The sequence below is a fragment of the Anthonomus grandis genome, chromosome 13 (genome assembly GCF_022605725.1).
Source record: "Anthonomus grandis grandis chromosome 13, icAntGran1.3, whole genome shotgun sequence".
Lineage (NCBI taxonomy): Eukaryota > Metazoa > Arthropoda > Insecta > Coleoptera > Curculionidae > Anthonomus > Anthonomus grandis.
This window is the reverse complement of record NC_065558.1, coordinates 17,641,344-17,667,861: the sequence shown is the minus strand read 5'-3', so window position 1 is coordinate 17,667,861 and position 26,518 is coordinate 17,641,344. Positions and strand designations below refer to the sequence as shown.

Below are 26,518 nucleotides of genomic sequence, written 5' to 3'. Positions count from 1 at the left end.
AAAAATTAGAGACATGATTTTTTGAGAAAACGCTCGGACCCGTCGATTTTTATTTTGAGTTGCGCATTATTTCACATAAATTTTTGTATACAGGGTGGAACAAAAATAAAAATATGACGTCATCGGTTTTTTTTAAATTGAATGCTAAATTTTTATTGCATTTATGAAATATAGGCGAAATTCCAAGCAAGTTTCGTAAAACACACCTTTTCTCAAAACTCAACTGTTTCAGAAATATTTACATTTAACCAACAAGAAAGCAAGTAAGTACGTCTATTTACAAATGAAGATAAAATGGAGGATAAAATGTTATAAACTGTGTTAAAAACTCTTATTAATGTATCAAGTGTTCAAACTGATCCCCATTTACTTTTTGGCAGAAAGCAAGACGGTTTACAAACTCAGGTAAAACACTATCAATTATTTCGGGTGATATACGTCTAAATTCATATCTAATTCTATTTTTCAAATCTTCTACGTTCTTTGGCTTTAATAAATGGCATTTAAATAATGGCATATAAACTTTACTTTTCAGGTACTTCCATAGAAAATACTCGCAGGGATTTAGGTCTGGTGATCTGGCCGGCCACTCTTTTGGCCCTCTTCGTCCTATCCATCTTCCTGGGAACACTGTATCTAGGTAATTACGGACATCTCGAAAGAAATGTGGCGGTGCGCCGTCTTGCTGAAACCACAAATTATCTGTCGGGACAGCAGGGTCTTATTCGTCTGGGTATAGGGCAGCCAAAGTAGGGATAAGATCTTCTTGAAGAAAATTTAAATAGCGTTGTCCTGTTAAGTTTTCTTCGAAAAAGTATGGCCCATTACTTTGTTTTCCACGATGCCAGCCCAAACATTAATAGATTTATGGTACTGTGTATGAGCCTTAGTTGCCCAGTGTGGATTTGACACTGACCAGTACCGACAATTTTGCCGATTTACGACACCGTTTAAACAAAAAGTTGCTTCGTCCGAAAACAAAACTCGTAACACAAACTGACGGTTAAAATTGCAAATTTTTATCATTTGCTCGCAAAATTGGTTTCTTCGATCAGGATCGTCCTCATTTAATTTGTGTATTAGTCTAATTTTATAAGGGTGGTATTCATTTGCTTTTAAGATACGTCTTACTGACGTTCCGGCTATATTATTATCAACCGAAATTTGTGAAGTTGTATGGTTTGGATTTTCTTCGACGGAGAGCAGAACGTTTAATTTTGTTTCTTCAGAGATTTTTGGACGACCTGATCTTAGCAAATCTCTAACATGACCTGAAGTTATGAATTTGTGCTCCATTCTACTAACTGTTGACTGAGAAATAGGATGGTTTGGGTATTTGGCATTAAACAGTTCACTTACTTGTTTTTGCATGCACACTCGATCCCCGTAACCTTGCATCATCAAAATTGCAATTATTTGGGTTTCTGTTAAGTTAGCCATAATTTATTCTGATAAAAACTATTAATTTTCGAACTGACAGTGACATTCGAAAATGGAGATTCTTTACGAGTGCAACCATGGAAATAGAAACAACTGGCAGTGTTTATAACATTAATTTTATCCTCGATTTTACCTTAATTTGTAAATAGACGTACTTATTTGTTTTCTTGTGATTTAAATGTATATTTAGTGTAGAAGCTAGATAGATCATTAACGTCAACTATATCATGCAAAAAGTCCCATTGGATCTCAAAAATAAGGTGATATAACAATAGAAAATTGGCTTTTCAAAAGTTATAGCCCACACTCTGAGAGTTAGCCTTAAACTTCCCTTGACTCTGAATATCAACTCTTAGAAAAATAGAAATAGCAGAATGATAAGAGTCTTCAGGAACTAGTGGAAAACCCCTAGTAACATGACATATACAATTTGATAGTACCAGTTCAAGGATTCTGATTTGAGTATCAAAAGATGACAAAAAATCATGTAATAACGTTAATTTCCCATCAACACCCCGTGCTGGTACCTGCAAATTAATGTTAATATCACCAACGATTAGGACCTTACGGTTTTGTACACAATTTAGACCTGTACACAATTATGTACATAACTCTAAATTGTTACTACTACATCCGTCAACCATCACCAGAGCCACAAACCAAGCGTACTTTAAGATTCCGTATATCAAAGATTTATCGGAACGGTTAGCTCATGCTCTCAACTGCGAACAAATAAAAATCGCTTTCAGTAATAATAACATTATAGGATACAGATTATTTAGCAAAAAAAGTAAAATTCCTATGCATTTGCAGTCAGGTGTTATATATATAAAATTCCTTGAAACAACTGTCGCAAAAGTTATGTAGGACAAACTAGTAGATATCTTAAGGAGCGTATTAAGGAACACAAACGAGATGTCCTATAGAAGAATGTTATTCACCCTAGTTGAACATGTTAGGGAACTGGATCATTCTTTCGATTTTAATAATATACATGTTCTGGACCAACAAAAATTCTTAGATAAACGCAAAATAAGTAAAATACTACATACTAAAAAACATAATACTGTCAGGTTAAGACACGGCACGGTAAATCTAAGTTCTGTGTACTCAAATCCAATTTATAAATTACCTACTTAAATACCGCAATCAAGCAACAACTCTATTCCTTAAATATTAAACCATATCTATTATCAATTTTTTATATATGTGTATATACATACATAAACACACATTTCTCTTCTGTAGTTTTTACAGCTAGTAGTAAATTTCTCTAGTCTACCGGTTTGTTCCACTTTATATACGTTTTATTATATTTTATCCTATTTTAATTATAATACCTCCTCTACGTAAACGCCCTTTAACTATGTTATCTACCTTTTCATCCATGTGATATGTACTTTTTTAGTTTGACGAGAGAGAACTACGACTTCGGTAAGTGTTTTTGAAAGTTTTCCTTTCCCTCCCCCCTCTTCTTTAAACTCTATGATATGCATACTGTTTATCTTAACTTATATTTTTTATATAATTTTTAACAAATATTTATAGAAAATGGAGGGAAAAAATGTTAAATACCATTTCTTTATATTTATTGTAGAGCCCTGAAGATGAATTGAATATAATTTGAAACTTTGTTTAGAAAGAAATAGTTTTCTTTAACGATTGACCAATACACCCACAAAATACCACTTTTAATAAAATATACTATTGAAAATTCAGTGTAAACCCCAAGTATCGTTATACTTCATACTCAGACTAATAAGCATAACATAACTGTGTTAAATATAATGCTTACTTTATGGCTACTACCTTGGCATCAGTACATTAAAAGGTACAGGAGCCATGACCGTTTTTTTTCAAAAAGCATAAAGAGAATAGTTTGTTTAACTTTTAGCCTATACAGTTCGGAACACATATCTCATTACAAAGAGGTTAACACGTGTCAAACGTTCGTGACAGAAATGATATTTTTGTATACTCGTATCCAATCCCTTTACATTTTTTTAACTTTTACTTTATTATTTTACCCTGGCACTAATGGCACGTCAATTGAAGACTGCGAGCCAATCCGTACATCTGGTACCGGTACCGTCCTCTTTAACCCTACTGACGTATTTAAAACTTGCTGGTCTCAGGAGGAAATCGCCATTATAACCGCTAGGATTATTTTAGAAGACGTGATCCCCGACCGAAGGCTTATTTCAATACAATGCAACGATGACGTGGAGGATTTTATCACTTATTTTAAGGTGACAAACTGATGTGCTTTAATAAGGAGGAAGAGTATATTTAAATTATATTTTTAGGAGGTTATCGAAACAATTCGTGGAAAAACCAAAGCGCGAAAACGCCACATAATGTTACTAGCCTTAACAGATCTACTCGGGGGGTACCTACATCATGTAATTCTACCCATGGCTCGTAAAGCTTACTATTCTGGTGCAGTGGATTACTTATACATGGAGAAGCTTATACAATTATATGAAGAGATCAAGTGGTTCTTGCGTACAAACGGACAAGGTTGGACCAAACCTATGGTTGTTACTAAAGATGTAAAAACCCCTCTAATTAACATGGATACAATCCATAATAATGTAAGAGTGAACGACACGAGTTGCAAACGGTTGATGTATTTCGAACACGAACCGCTTAGAACCAAAAGGAGCGTGAGTGTTGAAAAAGGCATATATTTCCCTTTGCCCTTTTTCGATGCCAAACTAAAACCTACGGCCATCGCACTTCCGCTTAAGCGTTATGGCTTACGGAATATCGAATCTAGGCGAGCCGCTTGCGTTGTGATGAAATTCTTTATATTAGCGGAAGAGTGTCTAAAAGATAAATCGGCCAAATCTGACATGGTACAAAAATTCAGAAATAACTTATACACTTGGATCGAGAAAGATGTTGTCCCAAAACTACCTGACGATAAATTTTATTCAGCTTTTGGTGGGATATTGAGAGTGCAAGCCACATTAAAGAGTCTTGGTGCTAAAATAGGGAATCAACCATGCAATCCCGATGAGGGTGAAGAAGAGATTAACGCAGTACCTGGCATTGGTTGCTCTTCACGCAGGAACAAACTTTTCCTTATCGCAATGCTCGTTATAATTGTTGCATGGTTCTTGATCGGAACCTGTTTTATATGCTATCGCATGAAAAACAACCGCGAGGGAAAACCCAAGGGATATAACGATGAAGGAAGTTCTAAAGATGCCACAGCTAGTTCCAGCTCTTTTTCGTCTTCAAAATGGTCATCGGTCTTATCAAAATCCTCGTCAAAATCCAGCAAGCAGCTCTGCAAGTGCTGCGAGTCCAGCTTAAGTGAAAAATCAACTACCAATTATACATCTACTAGCGAATATGACTCTGAAAAATCTAGAAAAGCTAGGATAAGGGGCTCACGAACATTTAGAAAAAGTAAAAGTTCCGCATGCGTTTGTCCCAGCAATGGTCCTGCCATCATAGACGCAAAAAACTCTGTAAAAGTCTTGCCCTCTATAGCGGAAATGTCTGAGCAATCAGTCATGGAAAAAAACCAAGGTTCGTTCAGGAAGATCTCGTTTGCAGATGAATCGGGTGTGTCTAGCAGCGATGGAGGAAAAATATGTGTTCCTCCGTGGACTCAACGAGGCTCCAATATGATTCCTTGCCCCGTTTTATCAGAGAAAAATGGTAACTACTCTAGCTCCATGAGCAATACCATGAAAAGTCACAATCTATCTGAGGCGCCCTTAGCTAGTTCGTCCAGAATGGATAATCAAACAGAAAACACGTCGAGACATGAAGGGACTCAGTTAACTGGAAAGGAGTCAGTGAGCGCTCAATTTGATGAACCCTTAGCCAACTCAACATTTAAACAAGAAACTTTTGATCCTAATTTGGAACAGTCTAGCAGCGAGCATAAACGCCCATTTTCAACAGCTACTAACACCTCATATGAAGATGGAAATCGGATTGTCAAGAAAGAATCTTATAGGGATAATGAAAAACCCCGAATCAAGGAAGAACCTGGAATTAAAAAAGAACCCTCATTTGATGATCCAGGGAACGATATTCTTAACTATCATGCTGCCGCATGTCACTCTAGTATTAGTGGTAGTTATGATTTATATCATAAGACCGATCCCAATAAGCCTTATATTTTCGGGTATGATTTTCAAACCACCACCTCTTCAGATCTTAGTGATGATGACTAATACTGTGTATTATTTTAGAGTAGCATTACAGTGATGTAAATAATATGCATTTTTTCAAAGTCGCTTTTCTTTAGTTCGTCTAGAAACTATAATGAAACGAAAAATAGCTGAGAAAACGAAGGGATAAGAGCTTAATCAGAGAAGCATTTAGTCAAGTTGTCATTTAAATCAAAATTTTAATTAAGAAGCGAACAATAAGGATTGCATTTTCAACTTTCCCTGAATAAAAAAAAAAGGCTTCAACATCTCATATGAGATTAAAAAGATAAGTTCTTCGGAATACACTGTAGAAAGGAAAGAAACTAAAGTGGAACCTGCCGATGCGTTTTGCTAATCGGCTTCTTCAGGGCAAGGCAAGCAAAAAAAAAGAACACATTAAACGCTTTGAGATACATCCCGAAGAACTTTATCTTTTTGTAATTTTACTGTTCGTAAAAAACTTCCTTGTGTAAATTTAATTTAAAATGTCGTCACTTACCATACAAAGCCCAATCAGTAACAGGCGCAACAGAAATTCCGCACTTAAAAATATTTTCTGTATCAGTAGCTAGGGCCATACCAGCAGCGTAGCCACCATAACTCCAACCCCAAATGGCTGTCCTAGAGGGGTCCACGTAAGGAACGTTTTGTTGAATCAGTCTAAAATGTCATCAAATTTATAATATCACCTAATATTTAAATGGCACGAGCGCCTTACTTTGTAACATTAATCTGGTCTATGACCTCCACGGTACCCAGCTTTCTATATCCAGAAAATAGAAGGTTATCTCCTCGTAGACCGGAACCTCTCCCGTCAATTGTTGCATAAATAATGCTCTTATTAGATGCTAAATAGCTTCCCCAGTCTAAGTTGTATTTGTCGGTTACTTGGTAAGTATCAGGACCACCATACCTTAAAATACAAAATAAAAAATTTTAACACAAAAGATGAGTTTAGAATTTCTTTAGTAAAAACTAAAAAAAAATAATTGTATTTCCAACCAACAAAAGAGATGGAATTAGATTTTAAATCCGGCATTGTTAGCATATTTAGAGTTGTTAGTATTGACTATCTGTTAAGTTAAAGGACAAAAATATATGCCTGATTAATGACCAAAAATTCTATTTATTTACTAAACAATGTTTAATTTATTTTTTAGTCAGATTCCCAGCCCTTATTATATTAAATTTACTTACACATTAACCAGCATGGGATACTTGGTGTTTCCACTAATATCCATATTAGGAGGCAACTTCAGCATAACCTTGGCCGTAAACCCGCCCGCAATGTTAAATTCAAATTTGGCCCTTCCATGAAGTGTTTTTCCTCCAAGCAACTCCACAAGCTCCTCGTTAGTAGTCCATTGAAGCAACTCCTCTCCTTCAGAAGACAATATTGAAATATGTGGAATATCTGGACCGTTACACGTGATAATTATATAGGACGAGTCAGTGCTGACCTCTGCAGAGTTGTACAGGCAATTATTTTTACCGTTTTTCGACTTAAGAGGGCAGGAGAGGCATGTGGTGGTCTTGGTGATTGGCGAGACCGAATAGAGATGCTGAACTGTGGAATCATTTGGGGTGGTGGCAGTGTAGAAACTGTAAATAAATATATTACAGTTTTGGATAGAATGCTGTTGATAAACATACATTAAATTTTTGTCATGGTTCCATCCCAGTACCTCAGTAACAACGTAAGTACCACCTGTCAAAAACTCTTCCGTGGCATTTTCTTTGACGTCCAGTAGAGCTAGATGTCTATATGCACCTGCTGAGGTACCTTCGTCCTTTGAGAGAAGTAGTGCTATTTGGGTTCCTGTTTCGGAAACTATTGGTGGAACAAATAGTTCTACCCACCCTGTAGATTTTTGTATATTTTTTACCTTAACAAAAAGAAATATATTAATAGTGATGGGAAGACGTATCAATTTATTGGTAAACCTACTGTGGTCGGTGAACTTGATAATTCTTGATAAACGACAACGTTGGCATGGTTTTGGACCCTGTTCATCCATACCGCTAATAATGAATTATTGGTCGCCCAGGTAACAGCAGACAATATGGGTTGGCTAAATTAAAAAATATATATTAAAATTATAATACAGAAGACTGAGATTGTGCGTATTTTAAAATAGCAATATTTGCGACTGCGCTGAGCATGGAAATATAATTAGATTCTTGTCTAAACCATACAAGGGAAGCTGGAATGTATTTTAGCCAAACACATTTATATAAGGAGTTTTGATGAGTTAGTCGAGATATTACTTAGTCAGGAAGTAGAAAAAATAGAGTTGGTATTTGCCGAAAGGTGTTTCTGCTTGTTGGCTCCTCCAGGGCAAGGCAACTAGAAAACTAAAGGAAAAAATACATAAGAACTCTCGGAATATGCTAACTAACCCATCCTTTTGTCATTTGGATTTCAAAGCTAATCTCCTTTATTGAAAATTCAACTGACTCGGGTTAAAGTTGTATCACCCAGGTAACTTCGAATACCTTAGTATAGATGCTGTATTTTTCGTCCAAAACTGAATAAATTAGTAACTTTGGTAACTTCTAATAAAACTGAATACATTAGTGTTGGAGGAAAAATACAGCATCTATACTAAGGTACAACACAAACTGGTTGTTCGCTCCTGTCCGTGATCCCATATATATTTTTCCCATGATTTTCTGGTTGCCTTTCCCTGAAGAAGCCAATAAGTAAAAACACGTGTCGGCTAATACCATGCTCATTTTTTCTCCTTTTTGACTCACAGAATATCCCAACTAACCCTTTTTTTGTTATTTGGCTTTCCGTGCTAACCTTCTTTATTTATAAAGTATCTTTATATTTTTTTATTCACATGGTCGATACCCTTACGATGCCAAAGAAAGACTAATTTTAACTTTACCAACGGCAAGCCTTAAATTGGCCAATCAAAAGAGGCTAATGAACATTAAAGGGATAAACACAAAAGAAATGGTAAAAAATAAAATATACCAACGTTTGTTGAAAGCTTTAAATTTATAAATGCGTTCTAACCGGAGGATTTTAGGGTTTGACTTGACGATGTGTGGCTGATGAAATTTATGAAATATCCTTGTATATATTATGTATATGTTTCGGACCAACTATATTTGTTGCATCTCCTCGTCCTTCTATTTCTATTATCCTCCAAAGGATACAGTGACACCATTCATATTTGATTCAGCAGTTGATTTCATGCTTGCCTATCTTGCGCAATTCTTTCGCTGTCATGCAGGTTCATATTTGTGGGTTTTGCTTAGTCTACCCATCTAATGGAAGACCTGCCTCTTGGACGTTTGCCTTCTACATTCCCTTCTATGATTAGTCATTCCATTGTTCCTGATCTTCTAGCTATATGCAAAAGGCACTGCAGATACATGCAATTTACCCTGATTAGCAGCCCTATACGTGAACCAATTTCTTGTAATATGGACACGTTGGTTCGGTGTTTTGTCCACAACACTCGTAAGAGTCTTTTATAAACCCATATTTCGAAAGCCTCTATTCGGTTTTCATCTGCTTTATCTAAAGTCCATGTTTCCGCTGCGTACGTTGTAATAGAGAAGATAAGAGCATCACTAGACGTTCCGTTATTTTGTTGATAGCTTTGTCCTGCCATTTATATAGCCTGGTAGTCGCTGACTTTGTCATAGCTAGACGACGCGACGGCATATTTCTTAATCTCATTTCCGAGTGTTAATAATTAAAGAACCAAGATAGTTTAAATTGTTTAAACTTCATAGCCTGCAATTTCTAATATTTATGGATAAATGTTGTCTTGTCTATTAACTATCATTATTTTAGTTTTGGATTTATTTGTCTCATAAAGACAAATAGATGTCTGCTTATACTTTCTGCTATTTCTGGTATGGTTGATGCTATAATCTGGGAATGGTTCATATGTCGTCAGCGTAACGCAGGTTGTTGATTCGCATCTGCCAATTAATATTGACCTTGCCACTCATCTAGAACCTCTCTTATGATGTATTTGCTATAAGCGTTAAATAAGGTAGGTGAAAGAATGCAACCTTCTTTAACTCCAGCGGTCGTTCTGAAGCGATCCAAGTAATTACCGGCGGTTCTGGTTTTCGCGCTGTTTTTCTGATAGAGGTTGTGCACCTGTAAACTAGGTGTTTTGGTATTCCTATTTCCTCCATTATGGTGTAAAGGTAGCTTCAGTTTACTTTATTAAGATGCTGCAAAGAGATAGATAAAGACTGGGATATTAAATTCTCTAGTCAATCCAATGAAGTCTTTCACTAAGTTGCCTGGTATTTAATATTTCTTACCTAGTTCCTTTTACTGTCACAAAACTTGCTTGCTGCTCTGAAAGCTGTGACAAAAGAAATGGTTTAAGATGGTTTTGTATGATATGCAGGAAGAACTTAGTAGTGTGAGAGATGAGAAAAATGTAGATGCTGCATGCCAAGGCAAACCTTTTTTGAATATTTGAATAAACAGTGACTCTCCAATATTTAGGCCTCGGTCTTGTTTTCCATATAAGGTTACAGATTTTGTGAAATACTTCTATTCCCTCCTTACACAGAGATTTAAGATCTCTGCCATTAATTGATCCGTACCTGATATTTTTTTGTTTTGGAGAAGCTTTATGGCATTTTCAACTTCTGATCTTAGTATATGAGGCTCTTGAGGCGTACATATTTATTTCTTCTTAATTACCTTTGTAAAATTTCTTACAATATACTTTCGAAACTGCTATACCATTGGCGTTGTTTATAATTTCTCGTTCCTCGCTCTTTATTACTTGGGCGCGTAGCTTGAACTCTTTAGAAATATTTTATTCTGTTAAACAGTGCTGGAGACACACTGTTTGTTGAAATGTTTCTGAAGTTCTCTAGAGACCCTTACGATGTGGTCATTTTTATTTTTGACGACTTCCTGCTTCAATTTCTTTATTTAGTCGTTTAATTTTGTCCTGGTTCGCTTCATTTGGCGCTAGCTTTAATTTCTTTCGTTGGTCGACGAGCTGTAAGGTATTACTACTAATCCATAATTTTTTTGTATTTGGGATTTTTCTCTTCTAATTTCACGGCTTTACTTATAGACGGCTTTGCCAAGCTTCCTCTACGTTATCGATGACGACCGAAGCCTCGTGGTTTTCTTAGGAGCCGTTTGTTTAGTTTAGTCTTTTGTATTTACAAGCTGTCTACTGTCTACTTTCGACTTGGCCTTGATGTTTTTTTAGTAAATTTCGACATCTATTTCTTCTTAAAATATAGTCGATTTGGTTTTTAGTTGCACCGTCTGGGATGTCCAAGTCGAGAGGCGTGTGGAATAAGGTTAAAACAAAGTGTTTGCGACTGTAAGGTTATTCTCAATAACAAAGTTTAATAGTCTATCTCCTTGATTATTTCGAGTGCATATCTTCCTACATTAGGTACCTTTTCAGATACAGTACTGCTAATTTTTGCATTAAAATCGCATATAACAACTAGTTGGTCTTTACTTTGAGACTTCACGTTACAAATTACTGTAATCTCTTCAACTTCTTCATCTGGTGTTTCGGTTGTAAGCATATACATTTGAATTATAGTTAGTATAGTTGGAATTACGTTCAGTCTAATTCTCAATATTCGGTCATTGACAGGATTGTACTTTATTACAGATTTGAAGATGCTTCCGTGTATAATCGACGCTACGCCGCTTCAACCAGTTTATTCCACTTCCGCGATATAAAACGTTTGGTCTTTTGTCAAGTTGTCCATTAGGGCCTTGAAAGCTTAGACGATTTAGGGAACACCGAAAATGCTTCTACTCCTCGACGTATAGATAGTGGTAAGAGAGCAAGAGAGCAACATTACCTCCTCGAGACTACAACCTTACATGCTGTCAAGTATCTGATATGCCAATATAACATGCGGCTGTTTTTCATAGTTTTCATTAATCAAATTTTGCGAAAATCTTAATTTAAACTAAGCTCTTTAATTAATAATTTAGCTTTATTGTAGTAAAAAAATATTTTACTTATCTTGGTTATGTGTCTCACACCTCTGTTGTAGGGCAAAAAATTATATTTTGTATGATATATTTGAAATCAATGAATAATATCTTTTTACTTCTTTGAATCCAAAATGTATAGGACATTCATTTAAAAATGTCTTTTTTCAGACCACTAGTATAGAAGAACTGACCACTTTTGATTACATAGAGCAGCAGCCGACAACAAAATATGCTGATGAATTGAAAGGTAAAAACTGCACCCAGGTTTTTAGCAATACCATATAATCCTAGCTGGCAAAATGGGGTAAAATTGTATTTTTTTTAAATAAATACTTCAAAATATGATTTCTATTTCTAGACATGGGATTCCAAAATAAATTACCCAGTAAAGCTCAATACGAAGAAGAATTCATCTTGTTTCTGTAACTTTTTGACAGCCTCAATATCAAAACTTACTCAAAGTGCGATGCCAAACCTGAGAGGAGACATATTTCAAGCAGTTTCAATGCATGAGCAATTTTGGACCCTATACTAATCTTGGAGTCTGAAATTTTCCAAGGCAAATAGAAAAATAGTAATTCCTGTAAATTTTACTTTTAACATCTTTACTTCTTATATTACCTCTTCCATGGCTAATTTGTTGGTAGCTATTTAATTTATATTATTTACTAAGGAACGCTACTAGTGAATTGAGTAAAGGGTCATTCTTTAGTGATTTTATGAGAAATGTATTGCTTTTGTAAATTTACTTTTACTACATTCTGTATACATTCTATTTTGCAAACTTTGCTCTTCATATAACAAAGTTCCTTATTAAATTAAGTTGTAAGTTTATACAATTTGGAAGAATTTTTATATTTTATTTTATATTTTAACAAGTATGTATAAAGTCCAGTGCAACGATATATTAGAATGGTCACCCGTCAAAACACCAGCATTCCACCTGCCAAACAATGTCATCCACCTTCTATTTACATTTTTTGGCAAGTGGAATGCTGGTGTTTTGACGGGGGACCATTCTAATATATCGTTGCACTGGACTATAACTGTTAATTTTAATTGATTTTTTTCTATAATCTATTTATAATATAGTAAGACATTTGTAAATTTTTTATCTTTTGTTTCTGCTGCTATCATGTTTACTTGTTGCCTCTTTCACTGCTAATTTGTTGATAGTTATACTAGTATTAGTAACACCCTGAATAAATCCTAACTTAGAATTTGGAAACATTTTTATATTTTATTTCATGTTTTAACAAGCGTGTACAACTGTTAGTTTTTATTACATAACTTGTCCATTTTTTGCTATAATCTCTTCTTATAATATAGTAATACATTTTCTGAATATTTCTTGTTTAATTACTGAGACCCAGACCTTTGGAATTAGTAGAAAATGGATGGGTATTTCACAAATTATAGTAAGCATACAGAAGAAGTGAATAATCCAGGACTTTAGTTAATATGGGGACAAAAAAAGTGCCGATTTAACACTTTCTTAATCTGTCTACTATAATTTCCGAGAGAGCCACACATTTCCCAATAATTTTAAGCGCACGATATAGTAGAGCAAAATTCAAATTTGGCGGCATAATCAAATTTTAAATTACCCGCTCTTGTGACATCACAAGCCTATTTTCACTTCCAGTTAGTACTACTCCTCTACATTCAGAGGACGCAACAAGCGGAATTCTGTATTCTATTGTTTCTTATGGGAGTTTCTTATCTAAGTATTAATCTATGCCAGTGAGTCTTAGAGATTCCGCATATTTATATGTTATGTGTGTGTTCTATTGTGTTATATTTTCGAAACAAACGTTTTTCCAATCTGCAGGAACCTTTGTACGTTCCAAGTTGATGGGATTCCTTAGTTGGATTTTAGGAATTAGTCCAGCATGTAATTTCGCATGTGTACCTGCCTGGACACCGGGCCACATGCCCTGTAGCATATTTCACACTGCATGGCCCGCACCTATCCAAGTGCCGGTTATAACGGGTTATTTATACCAGTCGAGTTGCATGGTGATCCTAACAAGTCCATCTGTCTCTCCGTAATTTATGCTTTATTTTTAAAATTCAGGGCATAGGTAATAAACATGAAAGAATCCTTAAGATCCAACGGTAATTAAAAGAGTCAAGTTTATAAATACGCCTTAACCGGTAGAAAGCTAGCTTTTCCTAGACTCTTTCCTAACCTATTCATGGTAGCCAGGTTGATGCATCTTAGAAGTGGACGACCGTACCGTGCCCGGATACAGAAGATCCACTATAGAGTAGGTTGTGGGTTAAAGAAACATATTTTAGTGTTTCTTTAATTAGATATGGCTTTGAGACAGACCAACCGCAAATACATGTAAATGAGCTGACAAATTGCCTTAAGTGGAACAGAAGCCAAATTAAAAAAAAAACAATTAAAAACACTAGTAAATTAATTGTACTTACTCAGATTTTAAATCATCAGTCTTTTCCAATATTGTGTTTTTTTTAGTTTTTACATTGTAAATAAACAAGTCCACTATAGGATTTGGTGTTCCTGCCTATTAGAGCAAAATGATTCATAATTATGGACTAAAATTGATGTATTAAACTCACCTTAGGATATTTCACAAATATAGCTCTAGGATACTGGAACCCTAAGTTTCCTGGATCTCCATAAATTGGCACCACCATAATATTCACTTCTGTATCATTAAATCTGGCATAAGCCAGATTTTCTCCGTCGTCAGAGAACCAAAGAGCCTTGTTCGAACTAAATACTTCCTCTGGAAATAAACATGCTATTATCCTGTATGATCATTAAAATGAGAAATATAATACAGGATAAAAGAGTAGGCGGTATATATTATATATGGGTCGATTTTATATTTAAAAGTTTCCCTTGAGTTTCTCTTTTAAAAAGGTTTCTATGGAGACAGCGTGTAATCTCCTATGTAGCATTGCAAACCAGGATTTACTTTATTGTAAAGTTACATCATTTTAAGGGTCTTTGTCGACACATTTTCTAAACTGTCTTAAAACTACAAAAAATTATATTTAGATATTGAAAATAAAATGTATTGTTAAGAACTTTTTCGAAATTCGATTTCTTACGATTCAAGTCTAAGAACACTAATATGAAACAATATGTGTTATAAATATCAGTGGCGTATAAGTTTTTAAGTTCTTAAGTTTTTACTCACAAACGTATTAAAAAAAAACAAACAACTGTTTTGCACACGACCTGACTTGATTGTGTCAAAACTTTTACTAGGTAAGAAATTCTTCGGTGGAATAGATACTAGATATTGGCACTTCTTTCTCCCTCTCCCAATCTTTTGGGCCTCTTATAACATAATTCATCATAATAGTGAAATGAAAATGATTAATTTGGAGGGGTTGTTTACAATAATAAACCGGAAGATCCAAAATTTAATTTTTTTTTTGAGGCTTATCCTGTGTTAGATTCGAGTCGCAGAAGCTGTGACTACACGTAGCAATCTACCATAGCATGAATTCACAAGTATTTGATTAATTAATATTAAAAATGTCAATCTGGAGCAATTCGAACTCGATTTACGTAGCTGTGGCTTGGAACAAATATTTTATATACGCAATATTGATGAAAAAATAGAGTACTTTAATTTTACTATACTAATTAGGCTCCGTGGAATTAAATTTGTGCAAAAGTTATGGAATAAAGCATTTTAAACCTTTAAGCCAATGAAACTTTCAAACAAATTCTCTGTTAAATTTTTTGCTATCAAGCGAAGATGAAATATCGCAAATATTGGGACAAATAAAATCCAAAGCTACTTGTACAGACTCCCTTAACCCGTTTTTTCCCAGAGTTCTGATATTGTAAATGTCATTACTGTCCCGGTGTTCCAAAATCGGAACGACCACGTTGTCCCCCTCTCTTTTCTGAGAAGCGTGCTATCTTTCCGTCGCGCGGTCGTGTTAACTGTTTGAACTGTTTGAAGTTTACTGAATAAAATACGTATTTTATTCAGTAAACTTTGCTGTTAGTGTCGTTCTGGCTAGCATATAGAGAAGATTTGATGTGCGTTTTTGCAAATTTTCCGCATTTAGTGTGCTAATTACTGATTTTTTTTTAAGTTCACAATATGGCGTTAAAAAAGTAAGTATAATTTTGATAGTTTTGATAATTAAATTGTTCTACTAGAAAGAATTTATTGTAAGTGATGTAATTCAAGATATTTTATATACCCAATACGAATATTATTGAAAGTTACTAAATGATTTGATCATTTTAGGTTGTTCCTATATTGGAACACTGGGAACAAACGGGAACATATTTTTTTTTTATTGTAGGTATTACACGACCGAAGAACTAATTGATTTAGTTGAAGACGAGCAGTTTTGGGCTGCAGATGTTTTTATCGCACCTCCAAACGATGGAAGGGATTCTGAAGAGGATTCTGATGATGATGAAGTTCCTTCAGCTAATGTAAATCACCTTAGTGGTCGTCAAATGCAGTCAGAAGTTTTTGCTAAAATAAAGAACATTGATGGAGTAGCTTATATTGGAGATAATGATCAGGATAAAAATATTGAGGAAATCACTTTTCAATATGTTGAATGGCCGATTTTTGTCTTATGTTTTGCATAACGAAAAACTGTCTATTGATGAAACTATGGTACCATATTTCGGAAGGCATGGAGCGAAGCAGTACATAAAAGGTAAACCTATTAGGTACGGCTATAAAAGATGGTCCTTGTGTGAAAAATCTAGGTACCTAATACAAATTAATTTTTCTAAATGTTCCAGATAGGTAACCTTCTCCTTTCTCATAGATGCCACTGCGAAGTTACGCATTTCCTTATAATGATTCCAACTTTCAACTATTTTCTTTTTTTTATATTTGGACAGTACTTTATCTCGTTGTTTGACTTTACATTTTCCGTTAGCCACGGAGTCGGCGTTTTACTTACTCTCACACTTTTATAGGGCGCACGTATATTAAACAATAAATTAATATGATCTCCAAGAAAACGAATCTTATCGTTAATGTTATACATATAAAATATAGCATTCCATTGTATATTAGAAAGATCATTTTGAAATTTTTCGAGATTAAAACTTCTCAATTTTTATATTTAAAGCACAAAATAGCATTTTATTATGATCACTAATATCTGAACTTACTCTACCGGAGTGAAGAATTATTTCTTTATTATTAATAAGAATTGGATCCAAACAGGTAGATGACCTATTAGTGATTCTAGTAGCTTCGTTAATCAACTGACAATAGCTGTATGTAGAGTGTTGAATAGTGAAATTGGTTTAAGAAGGTCCACGTTTAAATTACTATGCTAAATATTGTAATTAATTTGTTTGATGAAACAATAAATAAATTAATTAATTTAAAACTTCAGTTGCCTGTACAACTTTTCCACCAAATCTTGGAAAAAATGCAGTGGCGCCGAAGATTGGGAGGAAGGAAAGGGGCTTAGAAGATATAATGGGTAAGCCAGTTTTGTTATTCTTTGACCTAAAGCATTACAAATTTCTAAATTTTGAATTTTCTAATTTCAAAATCCAGAAGGTCTCATTTATATCTGAAATTATGAGAAACAATCCTAAAGATCATCACATTTATTTGGATTGAATTAGGACAGTGGACAGCCAGAAAGCTGCTGAATACATAGGTCTCCTGATGGATCCTCCGTGCCCCACCTGAAACCAATAGCCTTGGAGAAGCCAACCAGGCGCTCCGGTCTGATAAATTTTATGTCCCTTTAAGCGCAATTAAATTATTAAAATATTTGGTGAGCCTATGAAAAAACCTATATATGTGCCTATTTGACAGACTCTTCATGGCAGCTACACATTTCGCAATGCTGATTATAAGTTTAGGGCCTACTGGCAGTTTTGCGGATCGCTTTGCACTTGTGACCATTGAGTGATCAGGCACCCAGATGAGCTGAGCCACGCAGTCCTTCTTTACCAGTTCCTCTATGACGAGCAGAAGCTTAAAATTCACGTTTTCAACCGTAATAGACTTAATAGCGGCTCTTCTGTCCGAGCAAATTTGAACGTTTGAGTTGTGATATTCGCATTCTAAAATATTTTATCCGCATTTTAGCGCAGCAAATACTTCAGTCTGCAAGACGGTGGCATGCTTCCCCAGAGATATAGTCGTTCCCCACTGAAGGGAAAGAACATTCTTGAATGGTCTGTGACCAAATTCTTGATTTTTTCACCAAAGACATGTAACCTGTACGCAGTCCTTATTGCCTACATAAGATCTAGGGGTTGAAGAGTCAACACAGTCTCAAGGGCTCTGCTTGGAACCGTTTGCCTAAATCCCGTGATGCTTAGGGATGCGATGCGTTGGACTCTGTCCAATTGCACTCGAATTTATGCTTTTCCCACTCCACCAAATGATATGCACTCCACCAAACGATAGCCCCTTAAGTGAGAAGAGGTTTGACAATAGATAAGTAGATGTAATGAAGAATATTCAGGGAGAATGAATAAGTAAGTGAAGAATATATAAGTGAAGAATCTTCACTTATATATTGTGAAATGTCTGTGTTTCCTTTAAAAGAGCTAACCATTTTACAATTGAAAAACTTTTAAATATTAAAACCAGTTTATTTTTATTTTTTTCACTGATTATAATGGGTACATAGACATTTGTTTCATACGACAAAAATCGTCGATCTAAAACGTCAATTGCCATTCATGGATGGAAAAGAAAATAATTTTTAGACCATTATTCATAAAATGTCATTTAAAGGCCTAAGAGCACTGAAAAATCTAAAAGTGAACAGCACACCACGATTTAAGGATGTATGCTGTCGATGACAACAAATACCTTAATGAAAAAAATTGAAGCATATTTAATGAAATAGCGGAGAACGATGAGCTAGAAAAATCATCCTAAAAAACTTGGTAAATAACGAAAATCCTATAATAAAGGTGACACAAAATTGGGAAAACTTAGACAAAACATTAAAATATTTTACAAGGAATACGCTTTCTTATCACTATGAGTATAAGCGATACTACACATCAAGAAATTGGAATTTTTGGAACAGATTCCAAAAATTTGACTTTTTGATAATTCCAGCTTCATTCTACACAAGAATTTCATAATGCCTAAATATCGTTCAGAGAATTTAATATCACAAAACAGGGCACAAATATTATGGAAAAATGGAAGGAAATAAAGAATATCAGGATGTTTGGAAAAGCATATACCTGCAGTAAAATATCCCCGACTTTTAAAAAATAGCACAGCAGAGCGTTACCGCTCTGGATTGCGAGAAAATTAAAGGAACAGATGACGCTTTCTAACTTTTTAGATAAACTGTATATAAGTCAAAATCGAGATGAGGTTTGCGGACCGGTATTCTGTGACTTGACGAAAGCTTTTGACTACTCAAATAAGACAAATTATAAAAAAAAAATAATTCCACTTATAAAAAAGCTCCAAAGCTCATGAAAAAGTGTGTGATGTTATTTATGGATAGTTCCCTAAGAATTTTTAGAACTGAAAAAAAATCAGAAATTGTAAAATTTCTGATTTTTTTAACCGACAATTTACGGAGTTTTTTAAGTAAGTTTGAGTAAGTTTAGTTTTTTGTTACCTGGTAAATGACAAGAAAACGGTGAATTTTTAACCAGTTCAACTAATAGGATAAAAAATTACTTTCGCTTATAAGGAAAAAAATATCCGTAAAACGTGGAAAATTTAATTTTAATGAATTTTTTATCAAAAGTACCTAAGGATATGCAACTCCACGAAATTATCAATTAATCACAGCTAGATTTAAGCGCCTTGTTTTCTTGCCCCTTGGCAAAGGGTGATTATTCCAAAAAGGAAGGGAAGCGCTCTTATCTCAAGAACTGTAAATCGTAGAACTGCGGACAAAAAATTTTGAGTCGGAGTTTGTCATGTTACCGCTAATAATGATATTATTAGTAAAAAGTCTTATTTTGACGTTTAATTTTTTTTATTAAATTAAAATTAATTATTTAAACCTGAAGCAGACTTTAATAGTTGATTAAATATTTAGGTATATATAGTTTAAATATTCAATCAACACATTGATACCGACGTTGAAAGACCTATAAAATTCTACTGTAGTTGTGAAAGATATGCTATCGTAGCAATCTTCATGCGTGTATGGCAACTCTTGGTCGTCTAAAGGACTTATCTGACTTTGCTTTAAATTCTTGCCTCTCTTGGCAATACGTTACTTTCGCTTGAAATTACCACCTTTCGTCCCTAAGTATGTAAAATGTAATTGAATATTATTAATTGCAAAAAGAAATGTCAACAATCCACTAAAAAAACACAAATTGTCATTAAAAATTCTTACCTTCATATACCCAATCAGGGATACCATTGGTAATAAACTCCTTGTTGTTTGAGGTAGTAACTGCATCATAATCATCAGATTCAGCAGATGCTTTATAGTAAATATTATTTTCGAAAACATAAACTAACCCATTTCCTAAAACAGACATTTTCCTAATTATAAAATATGAGATGGTTTTAAAATATTACCTGTTGGCGCCCATTCGACCAGCAAAAAGTCACGATTCTCGCCCATAACTAATTCTTTTCTTTGCGACGGGTTGCTGAGATTAATAGTGGTGTATTGGGCCTTATAACTATACCTGTATAACTAAAAAGCAAAGTTTATTCAAATTCGTATTATGGTGTTTTCAAGGCTGGTACCTTTTGGTATCTGTATCCTACTAGTAAATACTTATTATCGGCAGAGATTTTAAAGTCAAATGCTTGCAGGACGATGCTATCATTAGCATATAAAAGTACTGTATTGGTATTTTTACCGATATTGTACAATAAGACATCACCTTTGTTGTTTTTGTAAAGGAACTTATCACCTAAAAAAATACGATAATATAGTATAATACTAATAAATATAATTGAATTAAAAATAGAAAATTCTCAAAGTTTACTGATGAGCGTCACGATTGTTAGAATAATTGAGCCGAAGAGCTTTTCTGAACATAAAATGATTTAAAGGAATTAATATTTGTGAGCACTCAAAAACTCTTCAAGAAGAAATCAAATATCAATTTATAGTTCGTTAAGGTTCATAAATTCCTTTGTCAGGTGAATGAAATAAGATCCAAACTTAAAGGCAATAGGATTTATCCAAAAGATGTACAAATCTTTTCTTTTGATGCAGTTAACCAAAAAATGGGTGAGAACCTGAGCAATATGCGAATTTAAGTTGTCCTTGAAGTAAATCTTCACACAAAAAATAAACGTTTATACACCTGAACTTAGAAGAGCCTAAAACTCAGTTTAAATTATGACATCATCTGGGACGACGAATAAAAAATTAATAAAACTAAAATTCCTTTAAACACAACTTTATATGTTAAATAAAAAAATACAAGTATAAATAAAAAAATACATATAGACTTAAAGTTATCTAAAATAAACAGCGTTATGGCTTTACTCTGACAAACTACGAAAAGTTTAAGTGCCGAAATAAAAACTGGAACAGTAAAAATATATACAGTGAGAGCCTAAAGTTCCGCATATATTCGATAAAAATTAGAGATATGATTTTTTGAGAAAACGCTCGGACCCGTCGATTTTTATTTTAAGTTGCGCATTATTTCACATAAATTTTTGTATACAAGGTGGAACAAAAAAAATATATGACGGCATCAGTCATTTTTTTAAATGGAATGCTATATTTCTTATTGCATTGATAAAATATAGGCAAAATTCCAAGCAAGTTTCGTATAACACACCTTATCTCAAAACTCAACTGTTTCCGAAATATTTATATTTAAATAACAAGAAAACAAATAAGTACGTCTATTTACAAATTAAGGTAAAATCGAGGATAAAAATAATGTTATAAATACTGCCAATTGTTTCTATTTCTATGGTTGCACTTGTAAAGAATCTCCATCTTCGAATGTCACTGTCAGTTCGAAAATTAATAGTTTTTATCAGAATAAATTATAGCTAATTTAACGAAAACCCAACAAATTGAAATTTTGATGATGCTGGGTTACGGGGATCGAGTGCGCACGCAAAAACAAGTAAGTGAACTGTTTAATGCCAAATACCCAAACCACAGATGTAAATAGCTCCGCAGCTAGTGCGGAGCTATTTACATCTGTGCCCAAACCATCGGTTGTCGTCAAAATTGTCGGTACTGGTTAGTGTCAAATCCACACTGGGCAACTGAGGCTCATACACAGTACCGTAAATCTATTAATGTTTGGGCTGGTATCGTGGAAAGCTGGTACTGTATAAAAAATTATATATAAATAATTTGTGGTTTCAGCAAGACGGCGCACTGCCTGCACACATTTCTTTCGAGATGTCCGTAATTACTTGGATACAGTGTTCCCATGAAGATGGATAGGATGAAGAGGGCCAATAGAGTAGCCGGCCAGGCCACCAGACCTAAATCCCTGCGACTATTTTCTACGGGGGTATACCTTCAGTTATATCCACGAAATCTTGTGAAATATTTTCGATATTCCCTCTGCCTCATGAAGACGTCTTTTAAAGTGTCAGATTAGTAAGACACATAAGCAAATACAGTTGTTTTTGTATAATATAGAGATTGACTTTAAATCAATGGCCTGAAGCATAGTTTGATGTGAACCATTTTTGAATTTTAACTCCAATCAGTTAATAATTTTGGTTTTTTATTTTGCTATAAGTTTGACTAAAATTTGGGTCGATTGATGCAAAAAAGCAATATATTGTGTAATAAAGATTTTATATGCAACACTCCGGACTTAATTTGTATATAGTCAACTGCAAATCTCATGTTGTATTTCATCATCTTAAAAAGTCTATTATTATACCAGGTATATTAGAGAAAAAGTTACCAAATAAATTATTTTAAAATGAAATAATTACGCACTACTAAAGTTAATGGTGGTCCAAAGGAATGAAAAGTTAAACAGCAATGCATCTAAATCTACTGGCCACATTACTAACTATATCATATTGAAACAAAGAATAAGAAAAAAGAATTAGGAAAAGAACCAGGCACTATCAGGATCATGTTCCCTGAAGAGAGTTCGAATCATTATACTGAGCCATCGAACACGTCAAAATCACTGCTGAGGATATTATGTGTTTGACACGATATAAACAGGAAAAAACTGTAGTTTATTAGTTTTAGCAAAGAAAGAGATAATTCTCGACGTATGCGAATATGATAGTTAATTCTACTTAAGAGATCAGGGCAGTTAATAAGATTAATGAGCAACCTAAATAAAAAAACCTGGGAAGAGTTTCTTCCTGATTTAAGGAACTGCATTTCAAAAATAAGAAACAAGTTCTCCGCAGGAAATTCTTGAGAGGGATATGAACTACGGGTGTGTAAGTATAGCAACTTCAAGAACCTACGTTAATGTAATAGGTCTATAGTAATATCAGACTTTTCTGATTTCTCGAAAATTAGGACAAACAAGGACTTACCTTTGAACGTTTCCAAGACATAGGAACTGGATATGGACGATATACATAATGGACTGATTAGATAGTTAAAAGTTGTATAGAAAGGTGAGTGGCTTGCTGAGAACCAGAGTATATTCTCTTAAGAAGAAAGATGGTTTCATATCCGGTCCACATGCCATTTTCCTTTTAATGATTTCAATGTACCAAAAACCTCGTCTTTTGAGAAGAGTGTTATTTCAATGATGGAATAGGTCAAAGTATTATTGGAGGAAGGAGTTGCGAATGGGTTTCTAGGATTAAATGCTTGAAAGCATCAACAATTTTCTTGGTATTAGCTATGCGTTTATGATTATATATCGTAGCATTTGGGATACGAGTAGAACCCGATCGTTAAGTGTTTATATATGTCCAAAACTCATTAGGATTAACTTTGTTTTGTTGTTCTGCTTGCACTACAATTTGTTTATGTAAAACTTTAATATTTCTTTTTATTTAAAACTGAATTGTGAAAAATGCCTGATAGACGGTAATGTCATTATGCTTTTTATATTGCGAATAAAGTTTATTTTTTAAGTGATTATTCTTTTAAATTTCATGTAGAATATTTCAGTTTTGAACCCATGTATATCACTTGGTGGCTGTAATATACGGGAGCTCCGTTATGCTGAAAAACATATTTATTCATATTCCTTTGAATTCGTCCTTAAATTTAAAGAAATGTCCTCTATTGGCATATTGTTTTCTAGAAAATGTAAGTACCGGGCTCCTGTAAGATGCTCTGGTAACAGAATGGGTGCAAGCAACGTTGTGTCAATAATTCTACACCACACATTTACGGAGTATCGATGTTGGAAATTCTATTCAGCAGCGGCATGTCGATTTTCATTATACCACTGATGCCAGTTATGAGTGTTGGTAACACCGTCGCGAGTGATTTATCAGTGAACAGTATTGATGAAACTGATTATTGACGGTGAGCATTTACCCAATGGCAAAATTTCAGTCTACTAGCGAGATCATTGGGTTCCAGGTGTTGTACCCATTGTACATGAAATGGATACAAAATTTGCTGATGTAATGTCCACCATACCTTTACGTGAGGAACACCGATGCGCACAGCAATACTCCATGTACTCGTATCAGCATATGTTCTACCGATTCAAGGATCTGTTGTAATTCATCCAAGTTTTGTTGATTTGCACGTTCGGATGTAAACCTGCTAAGTACACAGTCTTACGCAGTTTGGCGAAGTTACGAGTAAATATTCTTGGACTTAATATTCTTTCTATAGACGGAATAAGAGGAATCTCTTCTAGAGAAGAAGAATCCTCTTCTATAAAAAACTCTCTAAAAGAGTAAATTTATTCCCAGAAAGTCCATCACTTAAATGTAAGAAATAAAGAATCACTTACTATGCCTAAATTTAAAACTGCTGTATTTAAAACGTCATTTACATTTAATGCTACTAAACTCTATGTTCAGTTTTAAGTTTTCAAGTCGAAAAATCAAGTTTTATTGCTCCAATGATCTGTGTGCTTTTATTCTGAGTTTGTTGCACGCCTTCTTCCCTTTGCCTGTGCAAGGAAATTGAGCATTTAATTCTAGCATTATACCTCTTTTTGTATTTCTATCAAAGTACCAATCCATGTTTCTAGAAATAATTCTTGTTCTTTTTTATTATTTTTCTTTATACGTTAGCAGGATTATTCAGTGTGGGAAAGTATTATGGAATATTAAGAAGTCATTAACTGATTCAAGGTCATTTGCAAAGCAAGTAGAGGGTATACAGATGACAATTGACGAATGACAATATTTATTATGGAATAAAACCATGGAGGCGATGATGTCAGTATGGTCAGGTTCAACAGGTCGTAGACCAATAAATTTTAGAGGAGAGGATAACAATTTATGATAGCCAGGATTACACCTCCACCTCTCTTCAGACCAATGGCAATTTGATTACGATCACACCTATAAACCTCAAAAACATCAGCTAAGATGATTTTACTGGTTAGAATGGATGGATCTAGCCAGCTTTCAGTAAAAGCTATAATTCCATAATCACAGTATGTAGAAATATTCCTACCTCTATTTAGAAAACTGCAAATAAAATTTAAAAAAAATGCTTTTATGGCGATTTTGTTTATTTTTACTGATAAACAAAACAAACCATAAGTTAGTTCAACTGGTTTACCGATAAAAAAGTTGAAATTAATTTTTATTGAATAATATTTGAGGTTTTAAAGTATATAAAAAAAAAATATTTCAATAAAAAAAATCATTCAGGTATTTTAATTAATACGTAGAGCAGGTATGCTACTTTTAACCTTTTGAAACTCGTTTATACAATAAAGATTATAAATTTACGTTTGTAGAATAGAAAAATATTTTAATATTCGCACATAAAAGTAGTAATCCAATTAACCTTGGCTGTTTCACATTAGTGTAATATAAATAAATAACGCATTTGCCGGCATATAACGTACATATATTGTAAGTTTTTTTACATATATAATTATAAGTAAAGTCGTGAGATGTTTATACCTATGTAACCGCAAAATTGTTTAAGGTCGAAAAATCATAGAATCAAGGACATTTCCATAAACGATTTCGAAAAAAAAATGATAAAAACGTAAATGTATGTGTACCACAGGGTCTGTCCTTCAGACTAGTTAGGCTGTATCCTCAGAAAATCAGTTTCAGAAATCAGTTTGGAAATCAGTTTCTCAATAATTTGATTATTCTACATTTCCAGGGTAATTTTGGATACCAAACATTCATAGAAAGAATATGTTACAACAAAATTTCTTATTTTATTACAACTGATCAACAGTTAAATTATTAATATAATACACAGAAAAAACACGATTCATTAAAAAAAACATATTACAGAATAAAAAACAATTTTTTATTTATCTAGATTTGATTTATCTAGAGGCATTTAGAAATGCGTAAATAAATGGTGCAATATGTAATGAGTCTAATAACCATAAAATTGAAAAAATCACAGATGAACACCTATAACAGTCATAAAAGATATTTTAAATAAGTTTAATAATCACTATTCTAATATATGTAGGTAAATTAATAGCAGATAAGATTAAAACTAACAGTTCATTTTAATGTGTTAACATTCCCGTTGTAAATAGTATTCTGTTTTTGTTTAATACAACTACTATAAAAATATGAAATCTAATTAAAAGTCGCCGAACAGGAATGATATTAGAAGCGAGACTCATATCTCAAACGAAATATCACTAGTCTTAACATTTATTAAAAAGGCAGTTTTTTTACCTGTTTAAAAAGCGGAAATCATAGATGCTTTTAGCACAGTCTAACAAATCTATATACTTTGCTTTTAGGTTTGTCGAAAAGATAAATTGATAATTCTGAGACGTCATTGTGAATATTTTGAATTTGTCGAAAGCTTTTGACACAGTATCTTAACAAACTCTATTGTTTAAATTAACACATTATGGGATATATCATCAGCAAAACTTATAAAAATA

The 26,518-nt window shown here is 33.8% G+C and overlaps 2 protein-coding genes and 1 long non-coding RNA gene across 4 annotated transcripts in view; 2 read left to right on the top strand and 1 right to left on the bottom strand.

Annotated features, from left to right (window-relative positions):
• LOC126743478 (venom dipeptidyl peptidase 4) overlaps positions 1-26,518 on the bottom strand; it is a 111,115-nt gene that overhangs the window by 2,460 nt on the left and 82,137 nt on the right. For both annotated transcript variants that reach the window (XM_050450581.1, XM_050450582.1), the window contains exons 3-12: positions 20,277-20,446; positions 20,103-20,223; positions 19,915-20,049; positions 14,176-14,345; positions 14,026-14,120; positions 7,564-7,687; positions 7,269-7,501; positions 6,813-7,217; positions 6,334-6,528; positions 6,115-6,275 (exon numbers count right to left, since the gene is read on the bottom strand). In XM_050450581.1, coding sequence (XP_050306538.1) covers positions 6,115-6,275; positions 6,334-6,528; positions 6,813-7,217; positions 7,269-7,501; positions 7,564-7,687; positions 14,026-14,120; positions 14,176-14,345; positions 19,915-20,049; positions 20,103-20,223; positions 20,277-20,446 — 1,809 coding nt within the window. The remainder of the gene's footprint in view (positions 1-6,114; positions 6,276-6,333; positions 6,529-6,812; positions 7,218-7,268; positions 7,502-7,563; positions 7,688-14,025; positions 14,121-14,175; positions 14,346-19,914; positions 20,050-20,102; positions 20,224-20,276; positions 20,447-26,518) is intronic.
• LOC126743479 (uncharacterized) lies at positions 3,367-5,698 on the top strand. The gene is made up of 2 exons (XM_050450584.1): positions 3,367-3,689; positions 3,747-5,698. The coding sequence occupies exons 1-2, from the start codon at positions 3,402-3,404 to the stop codon at positions 5,634-5,636; spliced, it is 2,178 nt and encodes a 725-aa protein (XP_050306541.1). The 5' UTR covers positions 3,367-3,401; the 3' UTR covers positions 5,637-5,698.
• Positions 11,288-12,542, top strand: LOC126743483 (uncharacterized). The gene is made up of 3 exons (XR_007662888.1): positions 11,288-11,421; positions 11,755-11,833; positions 11,945-12,542. It is a non-coding gene; the product is annotated as an uncharacterized LOC126743483 (long non-coding RNA).

Excerpts from the sequence above, each read along its gene's own strand:
- LOC126743479 (XM_050450584.1), top strand. The coding sequence starts at position 3,402 with ATGATATTTTTGTATACTCGTATCCAATCCCTTTACATTTTTTTAACT. Across the intron at positions 3,690-3,746 it reads ATTTTATCACTTATTTTAAG|GAGGTTATCGAAACAATTCG; the intron begins GTGACAAACTGA and ends TTATATTTTTAG.